The following is an 18,300-nucleotide window of genomic DNA, read 5'->3' on the forward strand; positions in this document are numbered from 1 at the left end:
CCTCTTAATTGTAACCTCTTAATCCTCTTATATTGTAAATCAGGGTGCCTAAAATTAAAAATAACTTTCAAAAAATCACTCTGCTTTGTAGATGTGGTTCTGTACTGATTTAAATTATATTTGTGTGACTCATCATAGAATTTAATATAATCAATGATGAAATGAAAAGGTAATTTAAACAACATATGTTGTTCTCTGCTTGAATTCACTTACTGTGCATCACTGAAGAGGAAAATAATCTTAGAGAAATCTAGGGCAAATATGACACTCTCTTCATGTTCTCTATCTGCTTGCTTTGTTGTTTCTAAGCAACTTAAACAGTTTCTGCTTATTCTTGATTAGCTTCTGTAATTTTATACTTGGCATGATGAATCAGATAAAAGGTAAGCTGTTCATGTCCAGAAATAAGACATTGGCATCTAATATTTTATTTATGAGAGAATTCTCCAGACTACCCAGATATTATCAAATCTAAGATACTATCTAGATAAAATTAAATTCAAGATAAAAACATTGTATGATCAAAATTCAACTATCAACAACTTTTGTTCTCATGGTGATTTAATTTTATGAAAGACACTTAAGGGCTGGAGACATAGTACAGTGAGTAGGACATTTCTCTTTATGTGGCCAACTTTGGTTTGATCCCTAGCAACCCATAAAGTTCCTGAAGCCCCACCAGATACGATCCTTGAGTTAAGAGCCAGGAAAAAAGAAGGAACATTCCACGGTGTGGCCCCAATACCAAACAAACAAAACAAGAGGCATTCAGTAAGACAATGGTGAGAGACTACAAGAAGGTTAATTAAAAATATAAATAAATTTTTACAGATAATGTGTACTTGTAAAATCTCTCTGTACTTGTTCATACTTAAAGCATATATGTATATCATATTTGAATAAATATTATTTCTTTATATTTTTACTCTAATTTACTGATTAGCTACTATATACTTCATTTTTACACAAACTCCTCTATGTCCCTCAACTTTCTTTTATTTTTCCCTTGGTGTATATGTTCCAATGTCCTTTTTCACATCTGATATACAGAACTGATTATTTTAAAATACAATTAACTGTCCATATATTTATATACAATAAGTATATGCCATTATATATCAAACTACCAGTTTTATAAGGGAACAAAAGATCTTAACATAAAGGAAATACTTCATTAAAATGACATATAAAACACACCTTTCATATCAAGTAAATTAAAAATCACAGAAAGTATCACTTTTCTTTCAATGCTGCACTATAATCAAATGATCAATATAAAATGTTTTTGGGGGTCAGAGGTAAGGCATTTGCCTTTCATACAGAAGGACAGTGGTTGGAATCCCGGCATTCCATATGGTTCCCCCTGCCTGCCAGGGGCAGTTTCTGAACTTAGAGCCAGGACTGACCGCTGAGCAATGCCAGATGTGAACCAAACACCAAAAAAAAATGTTTTGGGAAAGTTTACTTGATATTTTTACAAAAATATAATACTTGGTTGGCTATTTAGTTTTTTTAATTAAGGATGAGCTCCTTGGCAGTAACTTGATTGGTAACAATTAAACTTAAACCTTTAAAAATGTTAAGTTTGAGGCCCAGAGATTTAGTATAACAGGTAGGGTGCTTATATGTGGCTGACCTATATTCAATCCCTGGCACCATATATGCTCTTCTGATCTCTTCCAAGAGTGATCCCTGTGAAGCTAGAGCTATAGCACAGCATTAGGGCATTTGCCTTGCACATGGCTGATCCAGGATAGACCTTGGTTTGATCCCTGGCATACCCAAAAAGCAAAAAGCAAAAACAAAAACAAAAAATACAACCCCACTTTGTTACTTTATTTTATGCCAAAATGCATAAAATAGAAATTCTTAACAGGTTATGTTCCTATAATTCTGTGATATTTACATGATTATATTTGCATGTTAGATATTTCACTGCTCGTATTAAACCTAAAAGTATTACTTAATTGTCCTATAGTGTCTATAATAGTCACCAGTCACAACCTTTCCTTGAAAAAAAAGTTTCTATTTATTTTACAAATATCTATTATTATTTGATTACAGTTATTTTTGTATCTTTATTTAAACACCTTGATTATAAATATGATTGTAATTGGGTTTCAGTCATGTAAAGAACACCCCCCTTTACCAGTGCAACATTCCCATCACCAGTATCCCAAATCTCCCTCCTCCCCACCCCACCCCCACCTGTACTCTAGAAAGACTTTCTACTTCCCTCATTCATTCACATTGTTATGATAGTTCTCAATGTAGCTATTTCTCTAACTGCACTCATCACTCTTTGTGGTGAGCTTCATGTCGTGAGCTGGACCTTCCAGCCCTGCTCTCTTTTGTCTCTGAGAATTATTGCAAAAATGTCTTTTATTTTTCTTAAAACCCATAGATGAGTGAGACTATTCTGCGTCTCTCTCTCTCTCTCCCTCTGACTTATTTCACTCAGTATAATAGATTCCATGTATATTCATGTATAGCAAAACTTCATGACTTGGGACATTGGTGATGATTACAATTATTAATACTCTTTTATTCTAAATCAGTGCTTGCCAAACCTCACCTATATAATATGTCACTAGTAATCATACAACTTGTTGAATTTTCCTTCTAGTCAGCAATAAGCCAATAAAGAACCTTATGATTTAATCTTTTTATCAGTGTATCAAAAACCTCTATCCCTCATAAAATATTTAAAGTCAATTTTGACTTAAATGAGAATATTTTGTTTGCTTTTCTTTTTTCTTTTTTTTACATTTTAGGCAGTGTCAGAAATTGAGCCTAGTCCTCACACATAGTGAGACTTGTGCTCTACCACTGAGCTCGATCCTTGATCCCACTCGTCATGTTTTGAGTTCAGTAGCTTTGGTTTGGAAATTCTCAGGTACACAGATTTTTACTTCATAAGTATATCTACAGTATCATAAATAACTAACATTTTATTTCTATCCAGTACCTAACAGTTGAATTCCTTTACCATTTCACCTATCTATACCCTTATGCTTCTTGAGTGCTATATATGTAAACATTTCCATAAGATTATTATGTTACTGATCCAATAATTGTGCCCTACTCTAGGGTGTGACCTGGCATTCTGCTCCCATCCTAGGGTGGTACCTAATTCTGATGTATAAAAGCAAGGGTCTGTGAAAGGCAAGGGCTTTTTTCTGGAGCTGATTCTAGGGTTTTTGGCTTCAGCCATATCCACTGAATAAAGCTGATATCTTCTGAAGCCTGACAGCCTGTTAGCTTTCTACCCACCTGATTCACCTCAGAATCGCCGGCTGATAGGGTATCAGATGAGAAAGACATCCTCCATCCCTCTACCAGCCAGCCCCATCAAGGGCTGTTATGCAACACTTGAGGGTATTGGGGGAAGGGAAGAGAGAACCTGAAATAGTATTCTGGGGATTTGGGAACATCAACTAGCTGCACTGGTACAGTGAGCGTGATAGTTCAAACTGCTGCCTTGTCAGGTGTTGCTGGGAATCATGAAAGCAAACCCAAAGTGCTCAAAACCTAAGAACTACACCTACTACAACATTTGGGGTTAGTCTGTGCTGGGGACAAATTTTAGTCCCTGGACATGCAAAGAAAGCATAATTAACCACTTGTATATCACTTTGGCCCTTGCTGATTGATATTTGAGTTGTTTTATTTTTTTATCACAATCATTCTGAAAATTTTATCCATTAATTAATTAATTATTTTGGTTTTTAGGCCATATCTAGTGATGCACAGGGGTTACTCCTAGCTATGTGCTCAGAAACTGCTCCTGGTTTGGGGGACCATATGGGACGCAGGGGAATAGAACCGCAGTCTACCATAGGTTAGTGCATGTAGGGCAAACACCCTATCACTTGTGCCACTGCTATGTTTCCTCCATTATTTAATTTTAATGACAAGTTTCTTGTTTCAAGTAAATGTTTATATATGTGATATGATACACATATAAACTGCACATATTTAATTAATATAAAGTTGTTAATTACCAAAATTCCCATATAGGGATATTAACTATGCAACTTCATTTATATTTTTCAAGTGTTTTATTTATATAATATTTTCTTTCTTATATCATTAGCTGTCATTTTTCTTTCAAATTATAGATGTTGCTTTTGGGGAGAAGAGTTGACCAATACAGCTGGTGGTGCTCAGGCTTATTCCTGGCTCTGTGTTCAGTAAACCTTATTGGTCATGTTCAGGGAAGCATATGCAGTGCCAGGGATCGAACAAGGGCACAAGGATATCCACTGTACACTATTTCTCTAGCACCTATAATATTTACTATCTAGATATATCACTCACCATTTTTCATGCATTTTAGACTTTCATTTGAATGGTATCTCTATCCCTGATATATATTGTATATATTTAGAAATGATGCTAGTGAGGGTTCATTAGAGTTAAGACTGATATCTAATTTTTTCTTATTCTATAAAAATCTTAGAGGTGCACCAGTTTTTTTATTGTCTTATCTATTTTTTTGGCTCATAGGTTGTTCCCAGATTCTGGCTATTGTCAATAACGCTGCAACAAATAGAAGTTCATAGTGCTTTTCTGGATTTGTTTTTGGAATCCTAGGGTATATTCCTAGGAATGATATTTTGGGTTCTATGGAAGATCAATTTCTAGTTTTTTTGAGAAATGTCCATTGTTTTACAAAAAGGCTGGACAATTAACATTCCCACCAGCAGTAAATGAGAGTCTCTTTCTCCCCAAATTCCACCAGCACTGGTTGGTCTTATTATTTATGATGTGTGTCAATCTCTGTGATGTGTTATGATACCTCATTGTCATTTTTATTTTCATCTTCCTGATGCTTAATGAAATATGACACAGCTATTAGGAAAATTGAAGTCATGAAACTTGCTTATAAATGAATGAATATGGAGAAAATTATGCTGAGCAAAATAAGTCAAAAGGAGATAGATAGGCATAGAATGATCACAATAGTTTCTGAACTATAATATAAAAAGAGTATAATAATAATATCTAGAGACAATAGAAACGAGGGATAGGAGAAACAGTTTATGGTAGGAAGTATGAAACAAATAATGACAGAGTGCAGTTAGGTCAGAGAAGGAATTTCTATGACAATGATATTTGGAAATTATCATTCTGAACAAGAAATGGCTACTGAAAAGATATAAAGTGCTAGGCATTGTACCTCTTTAGTAACAATATTGCAAATCCACAGTGTATAACTTAAATAAAAATAAAGAAAAAAAGAAGAAAAATGTCTGCCATAGAGGCAGGTGAGGACAGGGAAGAGGGAATGGCAGCAGAGAAACCGGTAGGAAAATCTGCTCTGGTAAAGGGTTTTGTAAAGGAAAAGAAGTGAAACAAAGCAAAGCAAAACAAAAGAAAACTTCTAAAAACAAACCATATAGTAAAGTGGCCAGGTACAAAGTCAATAAACAAAAATTGGTTGTATTCTTTTATACAAATAATGAATCAGAGAAGAATAACTTTTACTTATTTAATTTTCTACTTTTGCACATTTCTGTAGAAGCTAATAAGTCTACCATTTTGCTTCTCTGACAGTCCATTTAAGAACCACAACCAGAGTCTGGGAAAAATAATAGAGACAGCAGCAGCAATAGAACAGCAGCACAGATGAGCTTGAAGATGCCTAGAGCAACTTTATACCTAAGTAACATGAGCATAACATTTCCAAAACCCCTGAGCCCACTAAAGGGATCAAACAACTGGAGAAGGAGCAAAGGCAGATCACTAGACCAAATATTAAACATTGAGTGAGATCTCTGGAAAAACAACAACCACAAAACAATGGAAGCAGTTCAGCTCTACAGAGCAGAGCTAGAAACAGTGACTTTTTCCTGTGGCCATTGAATTCCCAGAGACAGGGTCTATGTTGCCCTGAACTGATCCTGCAACAGATCAGGGAACTGCAGAAAGAAGCAGCAGGGCTGGGATTTGTGAAAAGTGTCAGCAGGACTGGGAGTTGTGAAAAGAGGCATGTATCCATAAGCATAGCAGAGCTCAGGTTGTAGATATCAGTGCTGGAGAAAAAGGAAATAGGCTGCAAGTGAAAAGCACCATTAAGCCATATCAGCAGCCTTTGCACTAATAGGTGACTAACAGTTGAATAGGGTCAGAAGATGGAGCTGCTGTTGTTAGGAGTTCTTCTAGGAGTACAGCCCTTACTCATTCCTAAGGCTGGAAACTGTGCAGCAGGACTCTGAACCATCAGGTAGCCCAGATCCATCTACCTCAGGGACACAGAAATTAATGTTGAGGGAGAAAGTGAAGCTAGGTCCAATAGGAGAGCCCTGTAGCTGTGAGACTGACAAAGAGGGCAGAGAGGCTGCAGTGAGTCTGGTGTTTCTTTTCTTCTTCTCTCTCTCTTTCCTCTCTTTTTTTGGCCACATCTGGTGACACTCAGGGGTTACTCCTGGCTATGTGCTCAGAAATCGCTCCTGGCTTGGGAGACCATATGGGATTGAACCGCAGGTCCATCCTAGGTTAATACGTGCAAGGCAAATGCCCTACCGCTTGTGTCACCATTCCAGCTCTAAGTCTGGTTTGTTTCACAGTCACAACACACAAAAATTCACCACACTGCAAAGGTCATAATGGGAAGACAACAAAGAACCCCACTACAGAGAGTAAATGATGATAAAATTTCCAATATCAAACCACTTATCAACTATCAACCAATATATAAAAAGGAAATGTGGAGAATGTTCAAAGAACTAAAAGAAACCATTGAATGAATGGAACAAACATCAAGGAAGACTCAAGAGGACATAAAAGTAGAAATGAGAAAAATTCAAACTGAAATAACAGGTCTGAAAAGCTGAAAAACTGAAAAATGAAAAGCTCACTGGATAGCTTTACCAACAGAGTAACAGCTGCTGAGGACAGAATCAGTGAGATGGAAGATGAGCTTCATAACCACACAACAGAAGAAACAAATGACAAAAAGATCGAGGAAATCTTCAAAATAAGCGAACAGACAACAATGGACCTTTGGGACAAACTCAACAGAAACAACATAAGAAAAATTGGGGTCTCAGATAGGCAGGAAGAAAACCTCAATGAAAAATTAACAGTAAAAGTCATCATAGCTGAGAAGTTCCCAGAAATTATGAGTGCTTGCATCCACATCCTGAATGTCTGAAGAGTACCAGCTTAAAGAGACCCATATAAAAGCACCCCAAGTACTTCTTAGTCACAATGATGTCAACTTCAAAAAAAGATGGAAAAATAAAAGCAGAAAAATAAAAAAAGGAGATTATATACAAAGAAGCATTCCTAAGATTTACAGAAGACTTATCACAAGCAACCCTCAAGACTGAAGGCAATGGTGGGATAATGTTGTCCCCCCCCCCCAATCTAATAAGTTTCGTCAGAAGGCCCGATAAGAAGCATCTCCTCATCAGAGATGTCTGGCCAAAATTTTTGATAGCAAGGGTGATATCTCTCATGCTTAGTAACGAACATTTATTTGGCTAAATATGAATCTCTCTTCTGCTATATTAAGTGTGTATATATCTGAGCTTTTACTTCTAAACATAAGGATTTAGACAGGCAAATATAGCCTTAATTAAATTTCTTTTTACCTGGAAAACTCAGCACCAAAAGATATTTAAAAAAACTTTTATTGCTCATTGTCTTTTAAAATGCCTTGCCGTTTTAAACAGAAAAGAATGTTTTGCCTTGGGATGTCTCAGGGACATTTAGTTCTTGCTAACTAATTCTTGCCTTAGAATTAACACCCAAAGTTTGGCCAGGAAATAACATTGGGCTGTTTTGAAAAACTTTACCATGTATAGATTTGCATCTCTTTCAGATAAGTTTGTCTTTTTACTTGCCCCTTATACAAAAACCTATTTCCTCAGGAAAAGGAAACTTGACAGAAAAACATAGCTACTTGCAGAATCCCTTAATCTATATCAGAATTGACATCCAGGGCCTAGCCAGACAGGAATTGCTTTGAGATGTTAAAATTCACCTTCTCTCTTTAACTCTGGACTGTGCCTTTAACTCATTTCTAGTAATGTGGAAGGTTATAAGTGTCCAAAATTTTTTTCCATTTCTTCTAGGTTCTTAAGTTTAGTAGCATAAAGTTTCTCAAAGTAGTCTCTGATAACCCTTTGCATCTTTGCAATTTGCAACTCTGTTTGAATCTTATGCCTTTTAGTAAAACGTGCTCAGGTCTACCTTTTTGCCCCTCCCTATTACCTGCCCCAGTTTATGCTAATGAATGCTTGTAACTGTGATTGGTGGGAAACTTGTAACACCTTCTGACGTATCTCAGCCCTTAAAAGCTGATCCCCCAACAATAAACTTCCCTTTTTTGAACAGCATGCGTTGTCTTGAAGGCTTCTCTTACTAATTTCTCTAGTTCTTCTTTACAGGTCGGTTCTGCTCGAGTGAACCCACTAATAACTAGCAACCTTCTTTTCCACACCCCCGCGGGTCGGGGGTCTCCCACGAAATTTGCAGAATGGCGCCCATGTGGAAGCTCGAGTTACAGAATACCGACCGAACCGCGAGTCCCGGGAGCCTGTCCACAAGTCGCCGGTAAGACCCTATTAAGGGCGGGGTGCAGGAAGGTTAAACTAAGTGATCACTAACACCGCCGTTCAATCGTCCCAGAGATTAGGGACTATCGCCCCGGAAAAATGGGGGCTACTTTATCGTCCCATAGACTAGGGACTATCGCCCAGGAAAAATGGGGGCTACTTTATCGTCCCAGAGTTTAGGGACTATCGCCCAGGAAAAATGGGGGCTACTTTATCTAAAGAAGAGGTTTTTATTAAAGATCTTAATAAAGAGCTGGGTGAAAGAAACGTTAAAGTAAAGAAAAAAGACTTAATTAAATTTTTTATATGTGTCCATGATATTTGTCCGTGGTTTGTAGTCACTAGACCCCGAATAGTTAATCCACCCCAGGTTCTAGCACGCAGACTGCCCCCTCTAACTTCAAAAAATGTAAGGCCGACCTAAAGACACAATTAAGAGAACTTAAGGAGATAAAAAGTCTGGAGGAACATATTGCCCGGCTTCAAGCCTCTGATGACTCATATCAGTTCCCTGTATTTTTTAATCAACAGCCCAAGCGAGTTCCCAACAAAGGGGCACGGGTGCTGTCACTTGCAGCCACTGCCTAGATAGAGCCCAGGCTGCCCAGAGGGCTCAGGCTTCAGCTAGGTCCTGCTGAATGAAAGGAAATTGCTAGCACAACCTTGCCACGCTCTCACTATATACTTTGGGAGACGATTTTTTGGCCCAATGCAGGCAACAGGCCAACCCGGGCGACGGAGGTTTTACCCTCCCAGATCAGATCTATGAACAGCTTACCGGCACGGGAACCTTTCCCTCCCTTACGGAACGGCTACAGAGGCTTTCCCCTGCTTGTTTGGCTCAAACCAATACTGCTGCCCTCCAGGCTTGAAAAGCCATGCCTAAAAGTGCACAAGCCACCATTCTACTGGCTCAAACAGTGCAAGGCCCCCAGGAGCCCTACAATAAATTCATTAGCGAACTCCTGGAAATGGTAGAAAGGATTATGGGCTCTGCAGATTATAATAATCCCCTTTCAAGCAGCTTGCTTATGAAAATGCTAATGAAACCTGCAAAAATATTTTAAGAAACAACCTCCAAAGAAAAACCTTAAGGGGCTGGAGAGATAGCCTGGAGGTAAGGCATTTGCCTTTCATGCAGAAGGTCATTGGTTCAAATCCTGGCATTCCATATGGTCCCCCCAAGCCAGGGGTGATCTCTGAGCCCATAGCCAGGAGTAACCCCTGAGCTTCAAACGGGTGTGGCCATATGGGACACCGGGGGATCGAACCGCGGTCCATCTGCTTGCAAGGCAGACACCTAACCTGTAGCGCCGGGGGTCTCCCACGAAAGTTGCATTTCACTTCTAATACAGGTTATCAGACTTCTCTCTCTCTCTCTTTCCTTGTGAGTTTTGCCAATGGTCTATCAATCTTGTTTATTTTTTTCAAAGAACCAGCTACTTGATTTCGTTGATCTTTCAGATTTTTTTTTTTTTTTTGGTTTTCCACTTCATTAAGTTCTGCTTTCAGCTTTGTTATTTCCTTCTGTCTCCCTATTTTGGGTTCCTTTTGTTGGTCATTTTCTAAATTTTTGAGCTGCGTCATTTTTTCAGGTATGATCCTTCTTTTTCCTGATGTATGCTTGTAGAGCTATACATTTTCCTCTCAGGACCGCTTTTGCTGTGTCTCATAGATTCTGGCAGTTTGTGTCTTCATTATCATTTGTTTCCAGGAAAGTTTTGATTTCTTTTTGATTTCATCTTGGACCCACTGGTTGTTCAGTAGCAGGGTTTTTAGTTTCCAATTGTTAAAGATTTTCTTCTGTGTGGCTTTGTAGTTCACATCTAATTTCAGAGCCTTGTGGTCAGCAAAGGTAGCCTGCAAGATTTCTATCCTCTTGATTTTATGGAGGTATGTTTTATGTGTCAGCATGTAGTCTATCCTGGAGAATGACCCATGTACATTGGAGAAAATTTGTATCCAGGTTTTTTGGGATGAAGTGTCCTGTATATATCTACTAGTCCTCTTTCTTCCATAACTCTTTTCAGGGCTAGTATGTTTTTGTTGGGTTTCAGTCTGGTTGACCTATCAAGTGTTGATAGGGCCATGTTGAAGTCTCCCACAATGATTGTGTTATTATTGATTTCTTCTTTCATATTTGCCAGTAATTGTATTAGATAATTTGCTGGTCTCTTATTGGATGCATATATGTTTAATAGTCTGATTTCTTCCTTTTTCACATATCCCTTGATTAGTACATAGTGTCCATCTTTGTCCCTTACTACTTTTCTGAGAATAAATTTGGTGTCATCAGATATTAATATGGCCACCCCAGCTTTTTTGAGGGTGTTGTTTGCTTGGATGATTTTCCTCCAGCCTTTGATTTTGAGCCTATGTTTTTTCTGACTATTCAGATGTGTTTATTGTAGGCAGCAGAAGGTTGGATTCATCTTTTTGACCCATTTTGCAACTCTGTGTCTTTTAATTGGTGAATTTAGTCCATTGACATTGAGAAAGATGATTGTCATAGGATTTAATGTCATCTTTGTAGATAAGTTTGCTGTGTTTGTTGGTTTCTCTTGTCTTAGAGTAGACCTGTCAGTTTTTCTTTTAAGGCTGGTTTATCGTCTGTGAAGTTTCTGAGCTGTTGTTTATCCATGAAGCTGTGTATTCTTCCTCCAAACCTGAACGTGAGTCAGGCTGGGTGCAGTATTCTCGGTGAGGCATTCATTTCATTCAGTCTTGTCACAATATCCCACCACTGTCTTCTGGCCTTGAGATTTTCTTGTGACATGTCTGCTGTAAGTCTTAGGGATCCTCCTTTGAATGTAATTTCCCTTTTTGATCTTGCTGCTTTCAGTATTCTATCTCTATCTATGGGATTTGTCATTGTAAGGAGGATATGCCTTGGGGTGTTTTTCTTTGGGCCTCTTTTAGCTGGTACTCTTCGGGCATGCAGGACTTGACTGCATGTAGTCTTTAACTCTGGGAGTATCTCTTTGATGATGTCTTTGATGGTTGATTCTTCCTGGAAATCTCCTTCCTGGGTTTCTGGGACTCCAATGATTCTTATGTTGTTTCTGTTGAGTTCTATTTTCATCTGTTTGCATGCCTTGAGTACTTTTTCCATTGCCTGTTTGTTTGTCTTAAGGTTCTTTTCCAATTTCTTCTGTTCTATTGATTTTTTCTGCATCACATCATCCAGTACTCCCAATCTCTCCTCAGCTGCTGATACCCTGTTGGTGAGGCTATCCATTGATGTTTTCAGTTGAGAAACCGTGTTTTTCAGATCTGTTATTTCAGTTTGGAGTTTTCTGATTTCTGTCTTTCTGTGTTCTCTTCAGATTGATCTATGCTTTCTTTGAGTTCTACAAACATATTCCATATTTCTATTCTAAACTCCTTATCTGAAATGTTAATCAGGTGGTTGGAATTTATTAGGTCATCTGAGCTTTTGTCTTCATTCTCTGTTGATAGTGTTTGCGTGGGAGGTTTCCCCATTGTCTCGCTTGTAGTGTGACTTTTTCCTGCGTGTTATGGTGGGGTTCACTGGTTAGAAAGAGTGCAGGGCGAAGCAAAGCCACTCTTCTGCTGCCTCCAGTTGACAGTCCTCAGAGTGAACAAAGCACAGCAGGGCAGAGCCCCCACAGGCCACAGACCTCAGCTTATTGGACAGCGACCCCCGTAGCCAGAATGTACTTACTCAACAGCTTCAAAATGCAGTTTTTTGGGGGTGCGCTCCCTAGTCCTTTGAGGAAAACTTCGGGGATTCAGAAGCACAGGCAGACAGTTTTAGAAGTTTCCTCTGAAGTCCTCAGAGTGAACAAACCTGTTATTTATATTTTAAGGCAAGAATTGTTATTTTATTGTATGAACTCATTTAATTGTATAAGTATGGCATGGTTGGTTCATATGTATGTCACAAAGATATATACATATATATATATATATATATATATAGAGAGAGAGAGAGAGAGAGAGAGAGAGAGATGTATGACATATTAATATGGTTTAGTAAGTTAACCCATAAAGACAGAATTCTTTTTGGTAGGAAATTTTGAGCTGTACCTGTGGCGGTGCTCAGGGCTTAGTCTGGCTCTGCATTTAGGGATCACTCCTGATGGTGCTTGGGTGGGAAAAATCATATGGTTCATTTAAAAAACCAGAATTGTCTGCATGCAAAGCAAGCTTCGCTTTATTTTGCAGGCTCCTTAAAGGAATAATTTTTAAAAAGGATGAATGCATGGCACATTCTTTCCATCTCTTTACATGTCTAGCTTTATATCTATTCATGATAAATATCAGTCACAATGACTGGACTATTATTTAAACTATGATATTAAGAAATAAGATGCTAGAAGAGCACTACAATATATTTAAACTGTGTTATTTACTATGTTTGAGATCATTATTCTTATTATTCTTATTCTTATTATTCTGTTATTCTTGTTATTTCTCTTGTATTTTTGTTTTAATATAGTTGACTTTAATTTGTTTTTCTCTTAGTACTACAGGCAGCATGAAAAATTAATAACTAAATTTTTTCATTTAATAGTATTATACATTTAATGCAGATGGCTAAAATTTGTAAGCATATAAAATAAGCATATACAAATTTTTTGAGTAGAGCTACTGATGTAGCAAATAAATTTACTGTTATTTTATATATTAATATAATCCAGACTGTAAAATAAAATTGGTTTTTGAGGCCAAATCTACCTGTGAGACTTAGAATACATCTGACAGAAAGTCTGTTTTTTGTTCCTTATTTTACTTTATTTTTTTGGTTTTTAGGTCACACCCAGTGGCACTCAGGGGTTAATCCTGGCTTTGCTGTCAGAAATCGCTTCTTGCTTGGGGGGCCATATGGGATGCCGGGGAATCAAACTGCAGTCAGTTCTAGGTTAGCGTGTGTAAGGCAAATGCCCTACTGCTTGTGCCACTGCTCCAGCCCTCTTTTTGTTCCTTTTAAAATGACTATAACTTAATACTGCTAAGGGCATCCTTTAGAGGACAAAGCACTTTTTGTGTGAAATTATTGTCCACAAAATTATAAAATAAACTTAAGAATCCTTATTTCTGGGGCCAGAGAGGTGGCGCTAGAGGTAACGTGTCTGCCTTACAAGCGCTAGCCAAGGAAGGACAGCAGTTCGATCCCCTGGTGTTCCTTATGGTCCCCCCAAGCCAGTGGCAATGTCTGAGTGCTTAGCCAGGAGTAACTCCTGAGCATCAAACCGGTGTGCTTCTCCCCCCAAAAAAAGAAAAGAAAAGAATCCTTAGTTCTTACTGAAAATATTTTTTAAGACTGAGTATGAAACTATATTCTCATACATTTACATATTTACAACGTGTTGATTTCATTCATGCTGGTTTTTACATCTTCATAGCTTTTAAGAAAGGATACTGATTATATAAAACATGTATTTCCATACTCTACTCAAGAACTCTGCAAAATTATTAATAGATATCTACTTATTGGAATAAATAGATGCTACTTAATAAACAAAGATGAATAGTTATTCCATGAGAGATCTTTTCAAAACTTATAAACTATAATTATCCTGTGAATCAAGAGCAGAAAAAAGGCAGAATACATAGTTGGAAAACATTGGTCAAAATATTATATAGCAGCTGTGTAGTCACTGCTCTTTCCCAAAAAGCTTGTCTTGACAATTCTTTGGTATATACTTAACTTGGATAAGGGAAATCAGAGCCATATATAGTAAATTTTATAAGCCTGATACTATAGTTTGTAAATGACCAACAATGTAATTTCATATAGTTTTTTTCCATAGTTCCTAATAAGAATAATGAGAACCTGACTGGCTTTTAGGATAATAATTCTGCATTTACTGAATAATGTCTTCTCAAACATTACACTAGCATAAAGTCTTTTCCAGGGAGGGTGTTGGCTGACACCCCATAGTTCTCAGGGGCTACATTTTAATTCTATGTTTGGAGATTAGTCCTGGAAGAGATCAAGGGAACCTTTCCAGGTGTATGGGATAGAATGGCATTAGCTGCTTGTAAGGCAGTCTTCTAAACTTCTGTATTATCTCTCCAGCCCTTAACTTAAACATGTACATAGTGCTGGAGAGATAGTAGAGCAAGTTGACTCTTGTAGTTGATGTGCCTTGCACTGAAAATAATACCCTGATAGTTACCATTTACTTATCATTTGCATAGCCAGGAGTAAACACTGAACACAGATATCTGTGACCTAAAGACAAACCAAAATTTAAAAAACAAAATAATTATATAATACATCTGAATATATGACCTAAATCTTGCTTGTTTATTTATTTATTTATTTATTTGTTTGAGGCTACCTATGATATTGCTCCTGGCTCTTTCCTCAAAGATCACTCCCGGAAGGGCACAGGGATTCTACAGGATTCCAGAGGTTGAAAAGGGGTCCACTAATTCAAGTGAAATGGCCTGCACATTGAAATATTTCTCTGACTCCTAGATATTACTTTAATATGGTCCTAAAAATAATAAAGTCAATATTTAATAGGAAATTCAAGTTTCATGCAATATACAAATATAATAAATGACTTTTAATCTTTTAAAACTGTACTTGATTAATAGATTTGTAAAACATATCAGTATGTTTACAAGTAAGAAAATACAGACACAAAAAGTAAAAGTGAGTAAAAAGTAGTAAGAGTTTTAGTTGGATAGGGAATTGGCTAGACAGCAAATTCAGGAGGTACAAAATTTGTATTCTTATGTAATTTTTTTTAAAAGTACAAGGTTTATAATGGCTATAATATAAAATGTACTTGTAAAAGTGTATTGCCTTTGAACATGTACGGTGAAAAGTATATGAGATGAAAATGAGATTGACTGACAGAAAAGCTGCCATTTCAATTATCTTAATTTTTACTACCCATTTTTCTCAAGTATTCTAAGAAATTATATGTGTGTCACATATGAGGAACACTTACCTAATGTATAGAAATACAATAGAAAAGACTATATGATCTTAAGAGAAAATTGTATAGCCATGATTTGGTGCTCAAATTTAAATAACTATAAAAACTCTCAGCTCATATATATTATAAAGCCTACAAAGAAGGTAGTGAGAATCAGAAAACAGAGAAATGTCTATTAAATGATATCATTAAGGCATTTATTTATATTCTACTTAATTCTATTAGTTCTCTCCCTAACACTTTCACTATAAAACAAGTTATAAGAATCAATAAAGCAAAGACATCCCATCTTTTCTTTTATTTTGGGGGTGGTCATAAGCATAGATATGTAGAGATGTATTAAACTGAATATTTTCTCATTGGATACAATAAAATAGTGCCATGTGTCTTCTGTCAAACTGCTTTGTATAAAACCACAGTCCTTGTTCAGTGATCTAATTTTTTTTTTCAAAATATAAGTATTTTTCAAAGATAATATTTTAGTAGATAATAATTAAGCTATTATTAAATTTGTTGTTAGTATTTTTTGATTAATCAGTTTCCTACTTATAGTTAAATACTCAAGCATTTGGTTACAATGTAAATATCAATTACTTTATGTTTTATAACTTCTAATTAGTAAGTAATTTTATTCACTAAAATGAAAGGGTTATAAGATTTATTAATGTTCTTTGATAAATAGAACACATTTCAAAAACAGTATTTTATTAAGATTTCCTTATTTTGTAGTCTATAGGAGATTATGATTATGTGCATTAACTTTTATTATTGTCATTATATTATATATGACATAATGTTCTGCTTCAAATAGATGCTGAGAATATCAGAAAGAGATGTTTCATAAATTATTATAGGTTATCAGTAGAAATCACTCACTTAGATTATATGAACATGGTACTGCTAGTTAAAAGAAAGATAATTCACCTTTCCTTTATTCTACAGATGAGCTAAGTGCAAAAAATTCCTCCAAAAAGTACTAGTCTAATGCCTAATTTGTTATATACCATTCAGTGTTTTATAATTCTATGGCATTAGAAAGGAATACATTTTGTTCATTTATATTTATTGGTCCTCTTGTCAATCCCATTTTTTCTTCAATGACACTTCTTTCTGGAAACTAGTTAAATATAATGATTAACCCACTGGAGACTATTTTACTTGCTCTTGAATTTCAGAGGTTTGATCCCTTATAACTGAATATTTTTTTCCTATAAGAATGTAAGAGTGTCTGTCATTTGTGATTGAAATATACACACATTTATTTATAACAAATAAACTTGAAGTAAACTAGGTTTATTTTTGCTATAACAAGGAAATGCTTGTTTCCTGTTCTGGTGAGCAAAAATTGAATGGAATGATGTCCTGTTCATTTGCTTGGATACATTTATACCACAAATCAATTGGAAAGGAGTTGGAACAGAGAATGATCTATATAAATAAGGCCTAACATATTTACTATTTGACCCTTTGAGAAAGTTTGACTCTGAACTAAAGGATGTGCTCAAGATTTTATCACCTTAAAAGGATATTTTAGTAAACGTGACCAACCAATTTATAAAACTCTGTCTACAGATTGAACTCATTATCTGATACTAAGTAGTAAAGTACATCTCACATTTTAGTCAGTTAGTAAGGCCATCCAGTCACAAGGATTTTAAATGTATTTTTTTAATCCTTGACCTAAGTCATACCTTGGCAAAGATATTCAGAAGGCATATTGAGGTATATTGATATCACCAATATAAATTTGGCTAGTATAAATAGTATTGACAACTCACCTGATTCTACCCCTGGGGCGCTCAGATTGCTCTGACATAAAGCTTGTGCTGCTGAGACGTGAGGCACTGCTGGTTCGGGAAATGGCGGACACATCACTCAGGTCACTATCTGATGATCTGGCAGAGACGTTATCGCAGCTTCTATACTGATCTTTGTGGCTATTATACTACAGGTCAAAAATAACAGGAGCGTAAGCTTCGTTATCAGTTTTCAGAAAAGACACAGGCATGGTGAGGCTAACGACCACGCCCACAACAAAAAAAGAAGTGTAACTGTGATAAATATGTGTGGGATTTAAAACAATCTGACCTAAAATAAATAGCTTCTGATATAAAAACCATATTTTTGAATGACAGTTACTAATTTATAAGTATAAACTTTAATCAAACATTAAATATGAGTAGAAAATTCAATTCTTTCACATAATTCTACTCTAGATTTTTTCTAGTATATCAGTTTTTCCTTTCTTACTTTTTTTTTTTTTTTTTTGGCTTTTTGGCTTTTTGGCTTTTTGGGCAACACCCTGTGACACTCAGGGATTACTTCTGCTTATCCACTCAGAAATCGTTCCTGGCTTGGGGAACTATATGGGATGCCCGGGATCGAACTGCAGTTCCATCCTAGTTTAGTGCATGCAAGGCAAACACCTATCGCTTGTGCCACTGCTCCGGTCCCTCCGATCTTACTTTGGTTTTCATATGGCCTACTTTATTCTTATTCTATTATGCCCACTCTATAGGTTACTTCTACCTGTATGTACTTACTAATTTGCTTTAAAACCATTCTATTTATGTTGACACATTCTCTATTCTAAGATGTCACAGTCTTAAAATTTATGATTATAGCTCATAAATAAGTTGATGTTAAAGCTGTATAGCTGTGCCAAAAATGAGTAAAACAATGAAGGCAAAGACTATTAGTAACTCTAGGTCTTTTCTATTATGTTTTATTAGAATTTTTAGATGTAAACTATCAATTCAATATACAATTTTAAAAATAATATTTTCATTTTAATACACACGGGTTTTTATATT

The 18,300-nt window shown here is 36.2% G+C and overlaps 1 protein-coding gene across 35 annotated transcripts in view; it reads right to left on the minus strand.

Annotated features, from left to right (window-relative positions):
* RIMS1 (regulating synaptic membrane exocytosis 1) overlaps window positions 1–18,300 on the minus strand; it is a 577,010-nt gene that overhangs the window by 105,920 nt on the left and 452,790 nt on the right. For 23 of the 35 annotated variants that reach the window (XM_049776802.1, XM_049776777.1, XM_049776775.1 and 20 more), the window contains one exon: window positions 17,266–17,432. The exons of the other annotated variants lie outside the window; for them this stretch is intronic. In XM_049776802.1, coding sequence (XP_049632759.1) covers window positions 17,266–17,432 — 167 coding nt within the window. The remainder of the gene's footprint in view (window positions 1–17,265; window positions 17,433–18,300) is intronic. 35 annotated transcript variants of the gene reach the window in all.

Source organism: Suncus etruscus, chromosome 7 (assembly GCF_024139225.1).
Source record: "Suncus etruscus isolate mSunEtr1 chromosome 7, mSunEtr1.pri.cur, whole genome shotgun sequence".
NCBI classification, from domain to species: domain Eukaryota; kingdom Metazoa; phylum Chordata; class Mammalia; order Eulipotyphla; family Soricidae; genus Suncus; species Suncus etruscus.